At 46.8% G+C, this 16,288-nt stretch overlaps 1 protein-coding gene across 1 annotated transcript in view; it reads right to left on the bottom strand.

The window, feature by feature from the left end:
* LOC137368894 (coiled-coil domain-containing protein 80-like) overlaps window positions 1-13,403 on the bottom strand; it is a 36,152-nt gene extending 22,749 nt beyond the window's left edge. The window contains exons 1-4 of the mRNA XM_068029143.1: window positions 11,264-13,403; window positions 9,263-9,419; window positions 7,895-8,028; window positions 5,399-5,550 (exon numbers count right to left, since the gene is read on the bottom strand). Of these exons, the coding sequence (XP_067885244.1) occupies window positions 5,399-5,550; window positions 7,895-8,028; window positions 9,263-9,419; window positions 11,264-13,291 (2,471 nt within the window). The 5' untranslated portion in view covers window positions 13,292-13,403. The remainder of the gene's footprint in view (window positions 1-5,398; window positions 5,551-7,894; window positions 8,029-9,262; window positions 9,420-11,263) is intronic.
* Window positions 13,404-16,288: the final 2,885 nt, after the last annotated feature.

Raw genomic sequence — 16,288 nt, 5'->3', positions numbered from 1 at the left:
TACCAACTTAATAGAATTCTTTGAGGAAGTGACAAAGTTGATTGATGAGGGAAGGGCTGTAGATGTCATATACATGGACTTCAGTAAGGCGTTTGATAAGGTTCCCCATGGTAGGCTGATGGAGAAAGTGAAGTCGCATGGGGTCCAGGGTGTACTCGCTAGATGGATAAAGAACTGGCTGGGCGACAGGAGACAGAGAGTAGTAGTGGAAGGGAGTTTCTCAAAATGGAGACATGTGACCAGTGGTGTTCCACAGGGATCCGTGCTGGGACCACTGTTGTTTGTGATATACATAAATGATTTGGAGGAAAGTATAGGTGGTCTGATTAGCAAGTTTGCAGACGACACTAAGATTGGTGGAGTAGCAGATAGTGAAGGGGACTGTCAGAGAATACAGCAGAATATAGATAGACTGGAGAGTTGGGCAGAGAAATGGTAGATGGAGTTCAATCAGGGCAAATGCGAGGTGATGCATTTTGGAAGATCCAATTCAAGAGTGAACTATACAGTAAATGGTAAAGTCCTGGGGAAAATTGATGTACAGAGAGATTTGGATGTTCAGGTCCATTGTTCCCTGAAGGTGGCAACGCAGGTCAATAGAGTGGTCAAGAAGGCATACGGCATGCTTTCCTTCATCGGACGGGGTATTGAGTACAAGAGTTGGCAGGTCATGTTACAGTTGTATAAGACTATGGTTCGGCCACATTTGGAATACTGCGTGCAGTTCTGGTCGCCACATTACCAAAAGGATGTAGATGCTTTGGAGAGGGTGCAGATGAGGTTCACCGGGATGTTGCCTGGTATGGAGGGCGCTAGCTATGAAGAGAGGTTGAGTAGATTAGGATTATTTTCATTAGAAAGACGGAGGTTGAGGGGGGACCTGATTGAGGTGTACAAAATCATGAGAGGTATAGACAGGGTGGATAGCAAGAAGCTTTTTCCCAGAGTGGGGGATTCAATTACTAGGGGTCACGAGTTCAAAGTGAGAGGGGAAAAGTTTCGGGAGGATATGCGTGGAAAGTTCTTTACGCAGAGGGTGGTGGGTGCCTGGAACGCGTTGCCAGCGGAGGTGGTAGACGCGGGCACGATAGCGTCTTTTAAGATGTATCTAGACAGATACATGAATGGGCAGGAAGCAAAGAGATACATAGAACATAGAACATTACAGCGCAGTACAGGCCCTTCGGCCCTCGATGTTGCGCCGACCTGTGAAACCATCTGACCTACACTATTCCATTTTCATCCATATGTCTATCCAATGACCACTTAAATGCCCTTAAGGTTGGCGAGTCTACTACTGTTGCAGGCAGGGCGTTCCACGCCCCTACTACTCTCTGAGTGAAGAAACTACCTCTGACATCTGTCCTATATCTATCACCCCTCAACTTAAAGCTATGTCCCCTCGTGTTTGCCATCACCATCCGAGGAAAAAGACTCTCAAAATCCACCCTATCTAATCCTCTGATTATCTTATATGTCTCTATTAAGTCACCTCTCCTCCTCCTTCTCTCTAACGAAAACAACCTCAAGTCCCTCAGCCTTTCCTCGTAAGATCTTCCCTCCATACCAGGCAACATCCTAGTAAATCTCCTCTGCACCCTTTCCAAAGCTTCCACATCCTTCCTATAATGCGGTTACCAGAACTGCACGCAGTACTCCAGGTGTGGCCGCACCAGAGTTTTGTACAGCTGCAGCATGACCTCGTGGTTCCAAAACTCGATCCCCCTACTAATAAAAGCTAACACACCATATGCCTTCTTAACAGCCCTATTAACCTGGGTGGCAACTTTCAGGGATTTATGTACCTGGACACCAAGATCTCTCTGCTCATCTACACTACCAAGAATCTTCCCATTAGCCCAGTACTCTGCATTCCTGTTACTCCTTCCAAAGTGAATCACCTCGCACTTTTCCGCATTAAACTCCATTTGCCATCTCTCAGCCCAGCTCTGCAGCCTATCTATGTCCCTCTGTAACCTACAACATCCTTCGGCACTATCCACAACTCCACCGACCTTCGTGTCATCCGCAAATTTACTAACCCACCCTTCTACACCCTCATCCAGGTCATTTATAAAAATGACAAACAGCAGTGGCCCCAAAACAGATCCTTGCGGTACACCACTAGTAACTAAACTCCAGGATGAACATTTGCCATCAACCACCACCCTCTGTCTTCTTTCAGCTCGCCAATTTCTGATCCAAAGCACTAAATCACCATCAATCCCATACTTCCGTATTTTCTGCAATAGCCTACCGTGGGGAACCTTATCAAACACCTTACTGAAATCCACATACACCACATCCACGGCTTTACCCTCATCCACTAGGGACCCTTAGAAAATAGGCGACATGTTTAGATAGAGGATCTGGATCGGCGCAGGCTTGGCAGGCCGAAGGGCCTGTTCCTGTGCTGTAATTTTCTTTGTTCTTTGTTCTATCAATGCCTCTCATAATTTTGTACACCTCAATCATGTCCCCTCTCAGCCTTCTCTGCTCTAAGGAAAACAACCCTAGCCTTTTCAGACTCTCTTCATAGCTGAAATGCTCCAGCCCAGGCAACATCCTGGTGCATCTCCTCTGCACCCTCTCCAGTGCAACCACATCCTTCCTATAGTGTGGTGCCCAGAACTGTACACAGTACTCCAGCTGTGGCCTAACTAGCATTTTATACAGCTCCATCATAACCTCCCTGCTCTTATATTCTATGCCTCGGCTAATAAAGGCAAATATGCCTTCCTAACCAGATTATCTACCTGTGCTGCTGCCTTCAGTGATCTCTGGACAAGTACACCAAGGTCCCTCTGACCTTCTGTACTTCCTAGCATCCTACCATCCATTGTATATTCCCTTGCCTTGTTAGTCCTCCCAAAATGCATTACCTCACACTTTTCAGGATTAAATTCCATTTGCCACTTCTCCGCCCATCTTTATCTCCCTGTAATCTAAGGATTTCCTCCTCACTATTTACAACAGCACCAATTTTCGTGTCATCTGCAAACATACCGATCATAGCTCCTATATTCATGTCTAAATCATTAATGTACACTACAAACAGCAAGGATCCAAGCACTAATCCCTGTGGTACACCACTGGTCACAGGCTTCCAATCGCAAAAACAACCCTCAACCATTACTCTCTGCCTCCTTGCCACTAAGCCAATTTTGGATCCAATTTGCCAAATTGCCCTGGATCCCATGAGCTCTTACCTTCTTAACCAATCTCCCATGCGGGACCTTATCAAAAGCCTCACTGAAATCCATGTAGACAACATCAACTGGTTTACCCTCATCTCCACATCTAGTCACCTCCTCAAAAAATTCAATCAAGTTAGTTAGACACGATCTCCCCCTGACAAAGCCATGCTAACTATCCCTGATTAATCCCTGCTTCTCAAAGTGGAGATTAATCCTGTCCCACTGAATTTTTTCCAATATTTTCCCAACCACTGATGTTAGACTCACCGGCCTGTAATTACCTGGTTTATCCCTGCTATCCTTCTTGAATAATGGTACCACATTTGCTGTCCTCCAGTCCTCTGGTACCTCTCCTGTGGCCAGAGAGGATTTGAAAATTTGTGTCAAAGCCCCTACTATCTCCTCCCTTGCCTCACATAACAACCTGGGATACATCACTCTGGGCTTGAGGATTTATCCACTTTTAAGCCTGCTAAAACAGCTAATACTTCCTCCCTTTCAATGCTACTAAATTCAAGTATATCACAATCCCCCTCCCTGATCTCTACACCTACATCGTCCTTCTCCATAGTGAACACCGATGAAAAGAAATCATTTAAAACCTCACCTATGTCCTCCGGCACCACACACAGATTGCCACGTTGGTCCCTACTCTTTCCCTGGTTATCCTCTTACCCTTAATATACTTATAAAACGCCTTCGAATTTTCCTTTATCTTGCCCGCCAGTGTTTTTTCATGTCCCCTCTTCGCTCTCCTAATTACTTTTTAAAGTGCCACCCTACACTTTCTATACTCCTCTACAGCCTCCGCTGTTTTCAGTGCTTGGGATCTTCCATAAGCCTCCTTTTCTTTCTTTATCCCATCCTCTATAGCCCTTGACATCTAGGGTTCCCTGGGCCTGTTGGTCTTACCCTTCACCTTAACGGGAACATGTTGAATCTGAACTCTCACAGTTTCCTCTTTGAATGACTCCCAGTGATGTGATGTAGACTTTCCTACAAGTAGCTACTCCCAGTCCACTTTGGCCAGATTCTGTTTTATCATATTGAAATCAGCCTTCCCGCAATTCAGTACCTTTATTTCTGGTCCATCTTTGTCCTTTTCCATAACTACCTTTAATCTTAGAGAGTTATGGTCGCTATCCCCGAAATGGTCCCCCACTGACACTTCTACCACTTGTCCGGCTTCATTCCCTAGGATTAGGTCCAGTACTGCCCTTTCTCTTGTAGGACTTTCTACATAGCGGCTCAAAAAGCTCTCCTGTATGCATTTTAAGAATTCCGCCCCCTTTAAGCCTTTTGCACTAAGACTATCCCAGTTAATATTGGGGAAGTTGAAATCCCCTACTATTGTTACCCTAATACCTCTCTGAGATTTGCCTACATATCTGCTCCTCTATCTCTTCCTGACTGTTTGGAGGCCTGTAGTACATACCCAGCCAAGTGATTGCCACCTTTTTGTTTTTAAGTTCTACCCAAATGGCCTCATTTGAGGAACCTTCTAAGATAACATCCCTCCTTACTGCAGTAATTGACTCCTTGATCAACAGTGCAATGCCACCTCCTCTTTTACCCCCTCCCCTGTCGCGCCTGAAGATTCTATACTCTGGAATATTGAGCTGCCAGTCCTGCCCCTCCCTCAACCATGTCTCTGTGATGGCAATAATATCATAATCCCATGTGCTAATCAACGCCATCAATTCATCTGCCTTACTAGTAAGACTCCTTGCATTGAAATAGATGCAATCCAGCCTTGCATTTTTAACTTGTGCCTTACCAGGTCTATATTTGCTCTGCCTTCCAGACAGACTCACTTTCTGTTCTATGTTACCCCCTACTGTACCTGCGCTCTGTATCCCATCCCCCTGCCAAATTAGTTTAAACCCCGACCCCCCCAACAGCACTAGCAAACCTCCCAGCAAGGATATTGGTCCCGTTCTGGTTCAGGTGCAACCCATCCAACTTGTACAGGTCCCTCATAGTGTACAAGGGCTATGGGAAGAGATTAAATGGATGGGTAGAGTTTATGATAGGGAGAGTGTTCATGGAAGGAGTGGGGTGAATAGGCCTAGTTGTCTTTATTTGATACTTTCTCGTGGGAGTGGAGGAGATACTGCTGAGGTGAAGGAAGGGCAGTGTTGACCACGTGCATCTAGTCTCCTTAGTGAAGAAAATACCGACTAAGATCCCTTCACACATACCTGGAAAGAAATTTGTTGATGTCAATCTGTCTGTCCCGTTTGACACAAGTGACACCACTTTTCTTTTCTTCTTGAATCTCTAGCCACCTGGAGGGAAGTGTGTCCATGTAATCCACCAGAATTTTAATAGGAATAGGGACATCAAAATATTGCTGGGAGAGAAACACACAAACACAAAAGAGGAGCAGTTATTATATGAAAGCTGCATCCACAGCCCCGTGCAATGGACCAAAAACATCATTACTATAAATACATGAACTGTTACTACGCCAGTTTGTACAAAGTACAATGCCCAGCTGTTAGGAACATTAAGAACAGGAAGAAGGCATTCAGCCCCTCATGCCTGTTCCACCATTAAATTGATCATGGCTTATCTGCACCTCCGCTCCATTTGCCCGCCTTTGCTCTCTATCCCTCAATACCCTTACCTAACAAATATTTAGCTCGCTTTTGAAAGTTCCAAGTGACTCCCATCTTCCACAATCTTTTGGGAGACAATACCAAATTTCCACCAACCAACCTTTGTATGGAAAAAGTGCTTCCTGACTTTGTTCCTGAACAAAGCTCTAATTTTAAGATTATGTCCCCTTGTTCTGGATTCGCCAGAGAAAATAGTTTCCTCCATCAGCTGTCCTTTGTCAGCCATGGCTCAGTGGGTAAAACTTTTGCCTCCGAGTTAATCTAGGCAGATACTTCAGTGCAGCGCTGAGGGATGTTGTTGAACAAACAGGCCCTGTCTGCTCTCTAAGATGGATGTAAAAGATCATATGAAACTATTTAGAAGAGCAGGGGAGTTATCCTCGGGTGTTCGGGAATTATACCTAGTGTCCTTGTCTAATATTTACACCTCAATCAACATCACTAAAACAGATGATCTGCTTATTATCACGTTGCTGCTTGTGAGTATTGCTGTGCACAAATTGGCTGCTGCGTTTCCTACATTACAACAGTGACTACACTTCAAAAAAGTACTTCATTGGCTGTAAAGCGCTTTGAGATGTCCAGTGGTCTTGAAAGACACGAGATAAATGCAATTCTTTCTTTTTCAGTGTACTGGCCAACATTCATCAATTAACCAAAGACAAATTAACTGTTCATTCATTCTTGTTGCTGTTCGTGGATTCTACAGTGTGCAGGATTTTGGCCCAGCGACAGTGAAGGAACGGTGATATAGTTCCAAGTCAGGATGGTGTGGGGCTTAGAGGGGAATTTGCAGGTGGTGGTGTTCCCATGCATCTGCTGCCCTTGTTCTTCCACATGTTAGAGGTCACAGGTTTGGAAGCTACTCTTGAAGGAGGCTTGGCTAGTTGTTGCAGGGCATCTTGTAGATCAGGGTTGTCCAACATATGGCCCGGGTGCCAGGATCTGGCCCACCAAAGATTTCCATCCGGCCCGTGGATGTAAACTGTATCCCGGGCCGTTCCTCAACCTCGCCAGGGGTCCGTGACTGGAGATGAGAAATTTCCCTTTGTCTTCTTCTTTCACACTGGCTTTTTAAAAAGATCACAAGTCAGTTTCACAGCTGACAGTTGCTACATCGGGAACAGCAACTTCCCAACTTCAGAGCGATTCGGGCTTTTCCAGCAAGTTCCAACTTCTTTTTAAAAGGTTGCTGGAAACTGTCTGAAGTTGGGAAGCTGCTGTTCCCTCTCCCATCACCTGTCAGCTGTGAAACTGATTTGCGATCTTTTAAAAAAAAGACCAACCATCTGCTGAGCATTCCCGCCCTCTGCAACTGTCCGAGAGAGAGGGGAGGAAGAGGGGGTGGGGGGGGGGGGGGGGGGTGGAGAGAGATAGGGAGAGAAAAGGGAGAGGGGGAGCAGGGGGGAGAGAGAGAGGGAGAGAAAAGTGGGGGGGAGAAAGGGAGAGAGAGAGGGGAGAACAGAGAGGGAGAGGGGGAACAGAGACGGGGGAACAGAGAAGGGGAATGGGGGGACACAGAGCAAGGACGACGAGGGGGGGAACAACACAGAGAGAGGGGACACTGGGGGAGAGAGTGATCAAGATCATTCCCGACATAATGACATATATCCAGAATATTTTGCATCACTATCTTAACTGTATGGACAAACATTGATGGCTTCTGCAAGCAAAAAAATGCCAGTTTTTTTTTAGTACATGGGATGTGGGCATCACTGGCTAGTCCATCTCTAAGTGCCTTGCTAGGCCATTTAAGAGTCAACCACCTTGCTGTGGGTCTGGAGTCACACGTAGGCCAGACCAGGTAAGGACAGCAGATTTCCTGATGGGTTTTTACAACAATCGACAATGGTTTCATGGTCAGCATTAGACAAGCTTTTTAATTCCAGATTTTTATTAATTGAATTCATTGGTGAGATTCAAACCCATGTCCCCAGAGCAATACCCTGGGTCTCTGGGTTACTAGTCCAGTGACAATATGCCACCGCCTCCCCTTAATGCAAGTTGCTCTTTTCCAAACTGACCAGAATAAAAATGTGTAATATTGATATCAAAATGGAAAATGTCAACTCTCACCTTAACTTTCATATCATAATCAACTAAAACCATAAAGAATTCATCAAAAGTCATCCCAAATTCTCTCCGCAGCTGTGCAGTCAGATCAACACTGACAGATTCAGGCACTGGATTTTCAAGTGCTAATTCGTTCTCTAAAACACAGAAGTGAAAATATATATTAAGGAAGTGTAAAGTGTGCACTGCTTCCAAAAGGCATATCTTCCTCTTTTATTTGAAGTCTTTACTTTCTCCTCTTACACTTAACTCTCTAATGTTCAAGTCCATCCACAACTTGAATCCTGCCCCGATATCTTGCGGCGGCTCACCTAAACCATGGGCAGGATACAAGAGTACATTTGTCATCTAATAAAGATCATTAGGACCAGTAGGAGGATAATCAGCCCCTCAAGCCTGCTCTGCCATTCAGTTAGATCATGGCCGATCCGTACCTCAATTTGCAGGGCTACAGAGAAAAAGTGGGGGAGTGGGACTAGCTCAGTTGCTGTCAGAGGCGGCATGGGAATTTTGGGCTGAATGGCCTGCTTCTGTACTATAACCATTCTATGATTATATAACTCCATTTAGCTGCCTGCATTCCATATCCCTCAATTCCTGAAAATCTATCGATCTCGGTCTTGAAAGCTCCAATTGACCCCCAGTATCCGCAACCTTTTGGAGGATAGAGTTCCAGATTTCCATGACCCTTTGTGTGAAAAGGTGCTTCTTAATTTCACTCCTGAAAGGCCTAGTCTAATTTTAAGATTATGTCATATTGTTCTGGATTCCTCTGCAGAGGAAATGTTTTCTCCATGTTTACCCTATTAAATCCTTTTAACATTTTACCCTTTAATCTGCACTCAAGAGAATACAAGCCAAGTTTAAAAGATCGCACTTACACTTCTAAATTACATCTCTTTCACTGTTGGAATAATTTGTTTTGACCTGCCAAGTGGCGTCAAGTTGTAACCCAGAGTGTGATTAGCTCTGCTGATCTCAACCTCACACTGACTGCCAACCACCAGTCAATAATTACAGGCCAGGTTGACTCAGGAGTAGCACTCACACCTGAATTGGAAGGTTGTGGGTTAAAGACCCATTCTACAACTGAAGCACATAATCTCAGCTGACATTCCAGTGCAGGCACGAGGGAGTGCTACATTGTCAGAGGTGCATTTGAAGAAATATAACAACTTCCATCTCATCTTTGCAGTAGTTGCGAACCCAGATGCCAGAGGAAACAGGACAGTATCCCATCTTATCACAAGGGGGAATAACCTTAAAAATGGGGAGTTGAAATGGTGGGAGGGTTGGAAAGGGGTTGGGGTGGGGGCAGATGAAAGTGGCTGATGAAGTAATGGGAAATGAATTTTGTGAGCTGAGACTCACCAGTCTGATAATGTTCCACCTTCAGGGTGCTGTTAGACAGCGAGCCCAGGATGGCGATTACGCTGATTCTCCTGACAGCCAATTGACACACATGTTCCAGGTATTCATCCCTCTGGTGTATGTAGAGCTTGCTGTCTTTGCTGGGTGCGGTGATCAGCTGTCAAAACACAACAAGGTGCATCAAAAACAGGTATTCGGCTTGATATTCGGGATCTCATGGCCCAATAACCCATTCACAAAACAAACTGCATTAATTGCTCATTAAACATTTTAATTATTATTATTCATCACTGTGATGTGGGCATCGCTGGCAAGTCCCACATTTATTGCCCTTCCCTAGTTGCCCTTGAGAAGGTGGTGGGGAGACCAGTTCTTGACCTGCTGCAGTCAAATTTGTTGTAGTAGTCTGCTGATTCACTTCAGAGGACAGTTAGGAATCAACCACATTGGTGTGGAACTGGAGTCACATATAGACCACACCAAGTAAGTACTTCAGATTTCCTTCCCTAAAGGACATTACTGAACCAGTTGGGTTTTTAACAACAATCTGACAGTTTCATGATCACTTTTATTCATATAGACAAGAGGATTAGATTAGTGGATTAGATACTTTGTCTTTTCAGGTTTTAATGGATATTGGACATTGAGTTTTGATATTGGTTATGTGCCTTCCTCTACTCTCTATTTCTCGCTCAGTGAGGTCGAGGAATCAGCCAAGTGTCACTGAAGTCATGTCATCAAGTTGATGACACGACAAGATTGAACCAAAAGACTGACCTATGAGCTGGGGGTTGGGCAAGGGTTTATACTGAAAATCAATGATCCAAAACTCAGGAATATATTAAAACTGACAGCTTTCTTTCATTAACATTTCTGCAACAAAAATTTATTGGTGCACAACAACAACATAACTTGCATTTAAGTAGCATCTTTAACATCGCAAAACACTCCCTAAGGCACTTCACAAATAAAAAATGAATGTTGAGTCAAAGTGGGGATATTAAGTGGGACAATCAAAAGCTTGATCAAGGTGATAAGTCTTAAAGAAGATTTAAAGGACAAGAGGGAGGTGGAGAGGTTTCGGGAGGGAATTCGAAAGCTTGGGCCTGGGTGACTGAAGGCAGGGCTGCTAATCGAGCAGTGCAAGGAAGGTTCACGAAATGGGTTCCTGGGATGAGATGGTTGCCCTGTGAGGAGAGATTGAGTAGAATGGGCCTATATTCTAGTTTTAAAAAATGAGAGGTGATCTCATTGAAGATATTAAGATTCTAAGAGGACTTTACCGGGTAGATACTGTACTGAGAGGCTGTTCAGTCTGGCTGGAGCATCTAGAACTTGGGGTCATATCTTAGGATAGGGGTTGGCCATTTCGGACTGAGAGGAGGAGAAGTTTCTTCACTCAGAAGGTTGGGAATCTTTAGAATTCTCTATCCCAGAGGGCTGTGGATGTTCAATTATTGAGTATATTCAAGGCTGCAACTGGTCGATTTTTGTACTGTAAAGGAACTAAGGAATATGGGATAGAGAGGGAAGGTGGAGTTGAGATAGAAGACCAGACATCATCTTATTGAATGATGGAGGGGGCTTGAGGGGCCAAATGGCCTACTCCTGCTCCTGTTATGTTATTAATGAGGGGGGAAATGCAGTAAAGAGCTAACCAGACGTCATTTTTTGTACAGACTTCCATTTTTACTTAAACATGGTACAGTCCTTCCAGGATTTCCCTTTCTCACAGATGTTCGTTTTTTTTGTGTCCTCTCGGATACACAATTCAATCAGTACCAATCCCTCAGAACACATCACAAAACAAACCAGAAACTACACCATTTCAAAATGCAAAGCCGCTGCTTACTCTGCGGAAATTGTCCTGCGCTGGACACATGCTGACTACCCAGCATTGGGACTGAAGCCAAATACACATCAAAGCTCCATCAGACTTGGCTTGTCTTGGATTCAGGTCCCTCTTCCTTCCACCCTGCCCAGGTTTCAAGCGCAACTCACCAGTAATCTCCGCTTGTTGCGAAAGTGGTCTAAAAGCCCCACCAGTTCCTGGTTGTCTATCTGCTTTGAGTTTCTGGAGCCGCTTTTCTTGTTCTTGCGGTTTCTCCTGTTTTTCCTGCCTTTGTTTCTGACTCTTTTGAGTGAATTCCCTCCATTCTGGCTCTCCACTTTCCTGCCCCTGCGTTGAACAGTTGCCGGGCTCACCAGCCTCTGATCCCCTCCCTCCTGCTCTGCTTCTAGAGGCAGGCTGACCCCTGTCCGGGTTAACGCTCCCCCTGCCTTATCATGAGTCCTGCTTTCAATGGGTTGCGCAGTGACAGGGACCCTCGGCGATTTGGGAAGGGTGTTCCCAATGGGAGAGTCTGTCTGCTGTTCCTTTGCTTGGTTGCTCTCAGGATTAGAAGCTGGTGTTTCTTGTGGGCGTGTGACAGAGCTGAAAGTGGCCTTTCCGGGGATGGGAGACACCTGCCCAGCAGTGTTGGAAAGAGTGGCCTGTGTGCTGGGTGACCCATAGTCCCAATGTCCTGACTTGGTAGGCTGGTGTGTTGGAGCTGTGGGCACAGTGGAGAAATTCTCCAGAGTTTGGTAACCCAGAAGACTCTGCTGGGATGGGATTGTGCTTGGGCTGGATCTAGGTTTTCCTGGTCTCGCAAAGCTCCTCTCGTTTGGCTGTTGGGCTGTAGAGAATTGGAGCTGGTCCCATTTCAGGACAGAAGTCTCAGCTATTTGGAAATCCCGGGCAGTGCCAGCATTGGGCTGCTTAAGAGGAGCCATGGTTGAGGGCACTGGGGTTGAGCCTGTAGATTGGACCCGGTGTGTGTGGTAGGTGTGAGGTCCTGCTCGGGACACTTGGCTCCCATTCTGCTTGATGAGGGTTGGTCGGCGTTGGCCAGGGTACCTGTGTTTGGCCACTAACATCTGCTGCACTTTCTGTTTGATCTGATCCATCAGGCTGTCCACCGTCCCCTGCCCTGGTGGCACTTGGCTGGTGGAGGACTCCCTAGGTTTAGCTGCGCTCCTGGGGCCCTCTGCTCTTTTTTCAGCAACTGAGCTTGGAGTTAAGGTTGAACCTTTCTGTTTGCCCAGTGTTATCCCACTGAGAGAACTGCTGTCTGGGGCCGAGGCTTCTGATTTCCCCAGGGAGCGAATGCTCTGAGATCTGATGAGCTTCTGAGAATTGGGAGACACTGATCTCAACTTGGCGTTGACCAGGCTCCCGTTGACCATTGTCCAGTTGGGCAGGCTCCTGTTGACCAATGTCCTGTTGGTCAGGCTCCTGTTGGCCAGTGTCCTGTTGACCAATTTCCTGTTGTTTGTGTGAAGCTGCCCTGAGCCCAATCTCCCAGTCCCACCACCTTTGCACTTCAGCCCCTTGCCTCTCCTGGTTATGCTTTCGATCTTCCTGAGGGGCATTTGGTCCACAGTCTCCAGAACAGCTTCCATCCGCACTGCGTAGGGGAAACGCTCGTACAACTGCATGGACTTTCTGAGCAGTACCATGCCAAACTGACCCTCCTTCAGGGACAGGTGCTGCATTATCTGCCCCACCACCTCGGGTTCCACCTTCTCCTCCACGACCTTGCCTTGCTGGGAGATGCTGACCACTTTGCCCTGGGAGGTGGTGGTCCCTTGGAACAAGACCAGGACCAGCAGGTCCCTCACTGCCAGCTGGCACCTCAACTCCCGACTCCTCACGTCTATCTGCTTCTCCATGAGCCGGTAGAAATTGTCCATGGGATCCGGGGCAGCGAGAACCAGCAGCCGAAACTTGCCAAAGTACTGGGCGAGAGGACCCAAGTCTGCCTTGGGCGCTGAAAGAGGCAGCTGGCCGCTCCGTCTGCTGCCCGGCGCCGCGGAGATCCCCTTTCTACTGAGTCTCCCTCCTCCTCTCCTGGAGGCAGGCAAAGCCGGGGAGCTGGCCCGGCCTGGTTTTGATCGATCCTTCCCATTCCGGGGGACATCGGGTGAGCTGTCCGCCCCGGCGACCAGCAAGTACAGCAGGAGAAGGTAAATCGTGCGGGCGCTCATTTTGTCGCCTCTCCATCCAGAGCACGGACTGACTGCAAAATCATCCCGAGCAAGCCGAGGCTAAAGAAATCCCTGCCCACACTCCAAATCCCTGCCCACAACCCAGACACCAGAGAGAGAGAAAAAACATTCACTCAGCGAGTTTCCTGATCCATTCCAATCATGCAACAAATGCTTCCAATATGGGAAAGAGATGTGATTGCAAGCAAGGTTTTTTATCTTGTTTTAACTTTGTGTGTGTGTGGATGTAAGCAGCTGGTGCCCAGGTGTCCAGGCTAGGAGAGGATGTTCAAAAACAATACACACACTACAATATAGCTGAGAGCACAGAGATCAGAACTTCTCACAAAACAGCCACGTGTGCATAACAGAAGAGAGAGTACAGCTGCAATGAATCCCCCTCAGGAGAAACGACCACTTGCTTCGACAAGAAGTCAGACTGGGGTTTAGTTACCTCCCGTCCTTTACTCAGCTTTTTAAAATTAAAGTAGATTTTGAAAAAATGCTCCCTAGCCTTTCAATTGTTTTCTTTAAAAGTCAGGGCTTTTCATTTTTCCGTGCAGCTGCAATCAGAACAGGAGCTATATGTCACAAATGACACTTAACAAAACAAGGGTTTTGCCTTCAGCACATATAAATCCTGGAATTCCTGCATAATCTCCCCCCAGAGGCGGTGAGAGTGCTAGACTGATCTAATAACTGGGAAAGAGGAAGTGAGAGAAAGAACTTGCATTTATATGAAAGCCTGGCTACCCGATCTGAACCTGACTACATGTCTCGGGTTCGGGTCGGGTTGGGTCGAAATTCCGAGTCCAGCATTCGAGCTCGGGTTGAAATTCCGAGTCCAGCGTTCGAGCTCGGGTTGAAATTCCGAGTCCAGCATTCGAGCTCGGGTCGAAATTCCGAGTCCAGCATTCGAGCTCGGGTCGAAATTCCAAGTCCAGCATTCGTGCTCGGGTCGAAATTCCAAGTCCAGCATTCGAGCTCGGGTTGAAATTCCAAGTCCAGCATTCGTGCTCGGGTTGAAATTCCAAGTCCAGCATTCGTGCTCGGGTCGAAATTCCAAGTCCAGCATTCGAGCTCGGGTCGAAATTCCAAGTCCAGCATTCGAGCTCGGGTCGAAATTCCAAGTCCAGCATTCGAGCTCGGGTCGAAATTCCAAGTCCAGCATTCGAGCTCGGGTTGAAATTCCAAGTCCAGCATTCGAGCTCGGGTTGAAATTCCAAGTCCAGCATTCGAGCTCGGGTTGAAATTCCAAGTCCAGCATTCGTGCTCGGGTCGAAATTCCAAGTCCAGCATTCGAGCTCGGGTTGAAATTCCAAGTCCAGCATTCGAGCTCGGGTTGAAATTCCAAGTCCAGCATTCGAGCTCGGGTCGAAATTCCGAGTCCAGCATTCGAGCTCGGGTCGAAATTCCGAGTCCAGCATTCGAGCTCGGGTCGAAATTCCGAGTCCAGCATTCGTGCTCGGGTCGAAATTCCAAGTCCAGCATTCGAGCTCGGGTCGAAATTCCAAGTCCAGCATTCGTGCTCGGGTTGAAATTCCAAGTCCAGCATTCGTGCTCGGGTTGAAATTCCGAGTCCAGCATTCGAGCTCGGGTTGAAATTCCGAGTCCAGCATTCGAGCTCGGGTTGAAATTCCAAGTCCAGCATTCGAGCTCAGGTTGAAATTCCGAGTCCAGCATTCGAGCTCGGGTTGAAATTCCAAGTCCAGCATTCGAGCTCGGGTTGAAATTCCAAGTCCAGCATTCGAGCTCGGGTTGAAATTCCGAGTCCAGCATTCGAGCTCGGGTTGAAATTCCAAGTCCAGCATTCGAGCTCGGGTTGAAATTCCGAGTCCAGCATTCGAGCTCGGGTCAGGTTGGGTCAGGCTGGACAGTACTGCTTTCAGGAAGTCACGGGATCAGGCTTACCCATGATTCCCCACAACTCCAGCTGCAGGAATAACCTACTGTCGGAACGGGTGAAGGAGATTTGTGTCTGGTTGGGTCGAGTCAGGTGCGGAAAAAAATTAAAGGGCTCGGGTTGGCTGTGGTCGGGTCGGGTTTTAATTTTATACCCAAGCCAGGCTTTAATTTATATCACAACATCAGGTTATGTCAAAGCATTTTACAACCAATAAAGTACTTCACTGTTGTAATGTCATACAGACAAAGAGTCGTACAGCATAGAAACAGGCCCTTCGGCCCACCGTATCCATGCTGACCATAATGCCTATTAATCCCACCTGCCTGCATTAATTCCATATCCCTGTATGCCTTGCTCATTCAAGTCCCTGTCCAGATACCTCTTAAATGTTGCTACTGTTCCTGCCTCCACCACCTCCTCTGGCAGCTCATTCCAGATACCCACTATTCTTTGTGTGAAAAATTTACCCCTTTGATCCCCTTTAAACCTCCTCCCTCTCACCTTAAATCTATGCCCTCTAGTTTTAGTCACCCCTACCATGGGGAACAGACTGGCTATCTACCCTTCTCATAATTTTATATACCTCTATCATGTCCCCTCCCACCTCCTTCTCTCCAGGGAAAACAGACCCAGCCTATCCAATCTCTCTTTATAACTCAAGCCCTCCAAATCAGGCAACATCCTTGTGAGTTTTTTCTGCACCCTCTCTAGCTTAATCACATCTTTCCTGTAGTGTGGCGACCAGAACTGCACACAGTATTCCAAATAAAAGCAAAATACTGCGGATGCTGGAAATCTGAAATAAAAACAAGAAATGCTGGAACCACTCAGCAGGTCTGGCAGCATCTGTGGAAAGAGAAGCAGAGTTAACGTTTCGGGTCAGTGACCCTTCTTCGGAACTAGCAAATATTAGAAATGTCAAAAGTTATAGGCAAGTGAGGCGGGGGTGGGGCAAGAGACAACAAAGGACAAGGTGACCCATTGTGTCAGCCTGCTCCTGTCCCACTGAACTTATTTCTTCCTATCTTGACTCTTATCTTTTCTCCACTGGTCCAGTCTCTTCCCACCTACATCCGTGACTCTTCTGACGC

Source organism: Heterodontus francisci, chromosome 4 (genome assembly GCF_036365525.1).
Source record: "Heterodontus francisci isolate sHetFra1 chromosome 4, sHetFra1.hap1, whole genome shotgun sequence".
NCBI classification, from domain to species: Eukaryota; Metazoa; Chordata; class Chondrichthyes; order Heterodontiformes; family Heterodontidae; genus Heterodontus; species Heterodontus francisci.
Note: the sequence above shows the minus strand (reverse complement) of the source record. Positions and strands in the feature narration are given on the sequence as shown.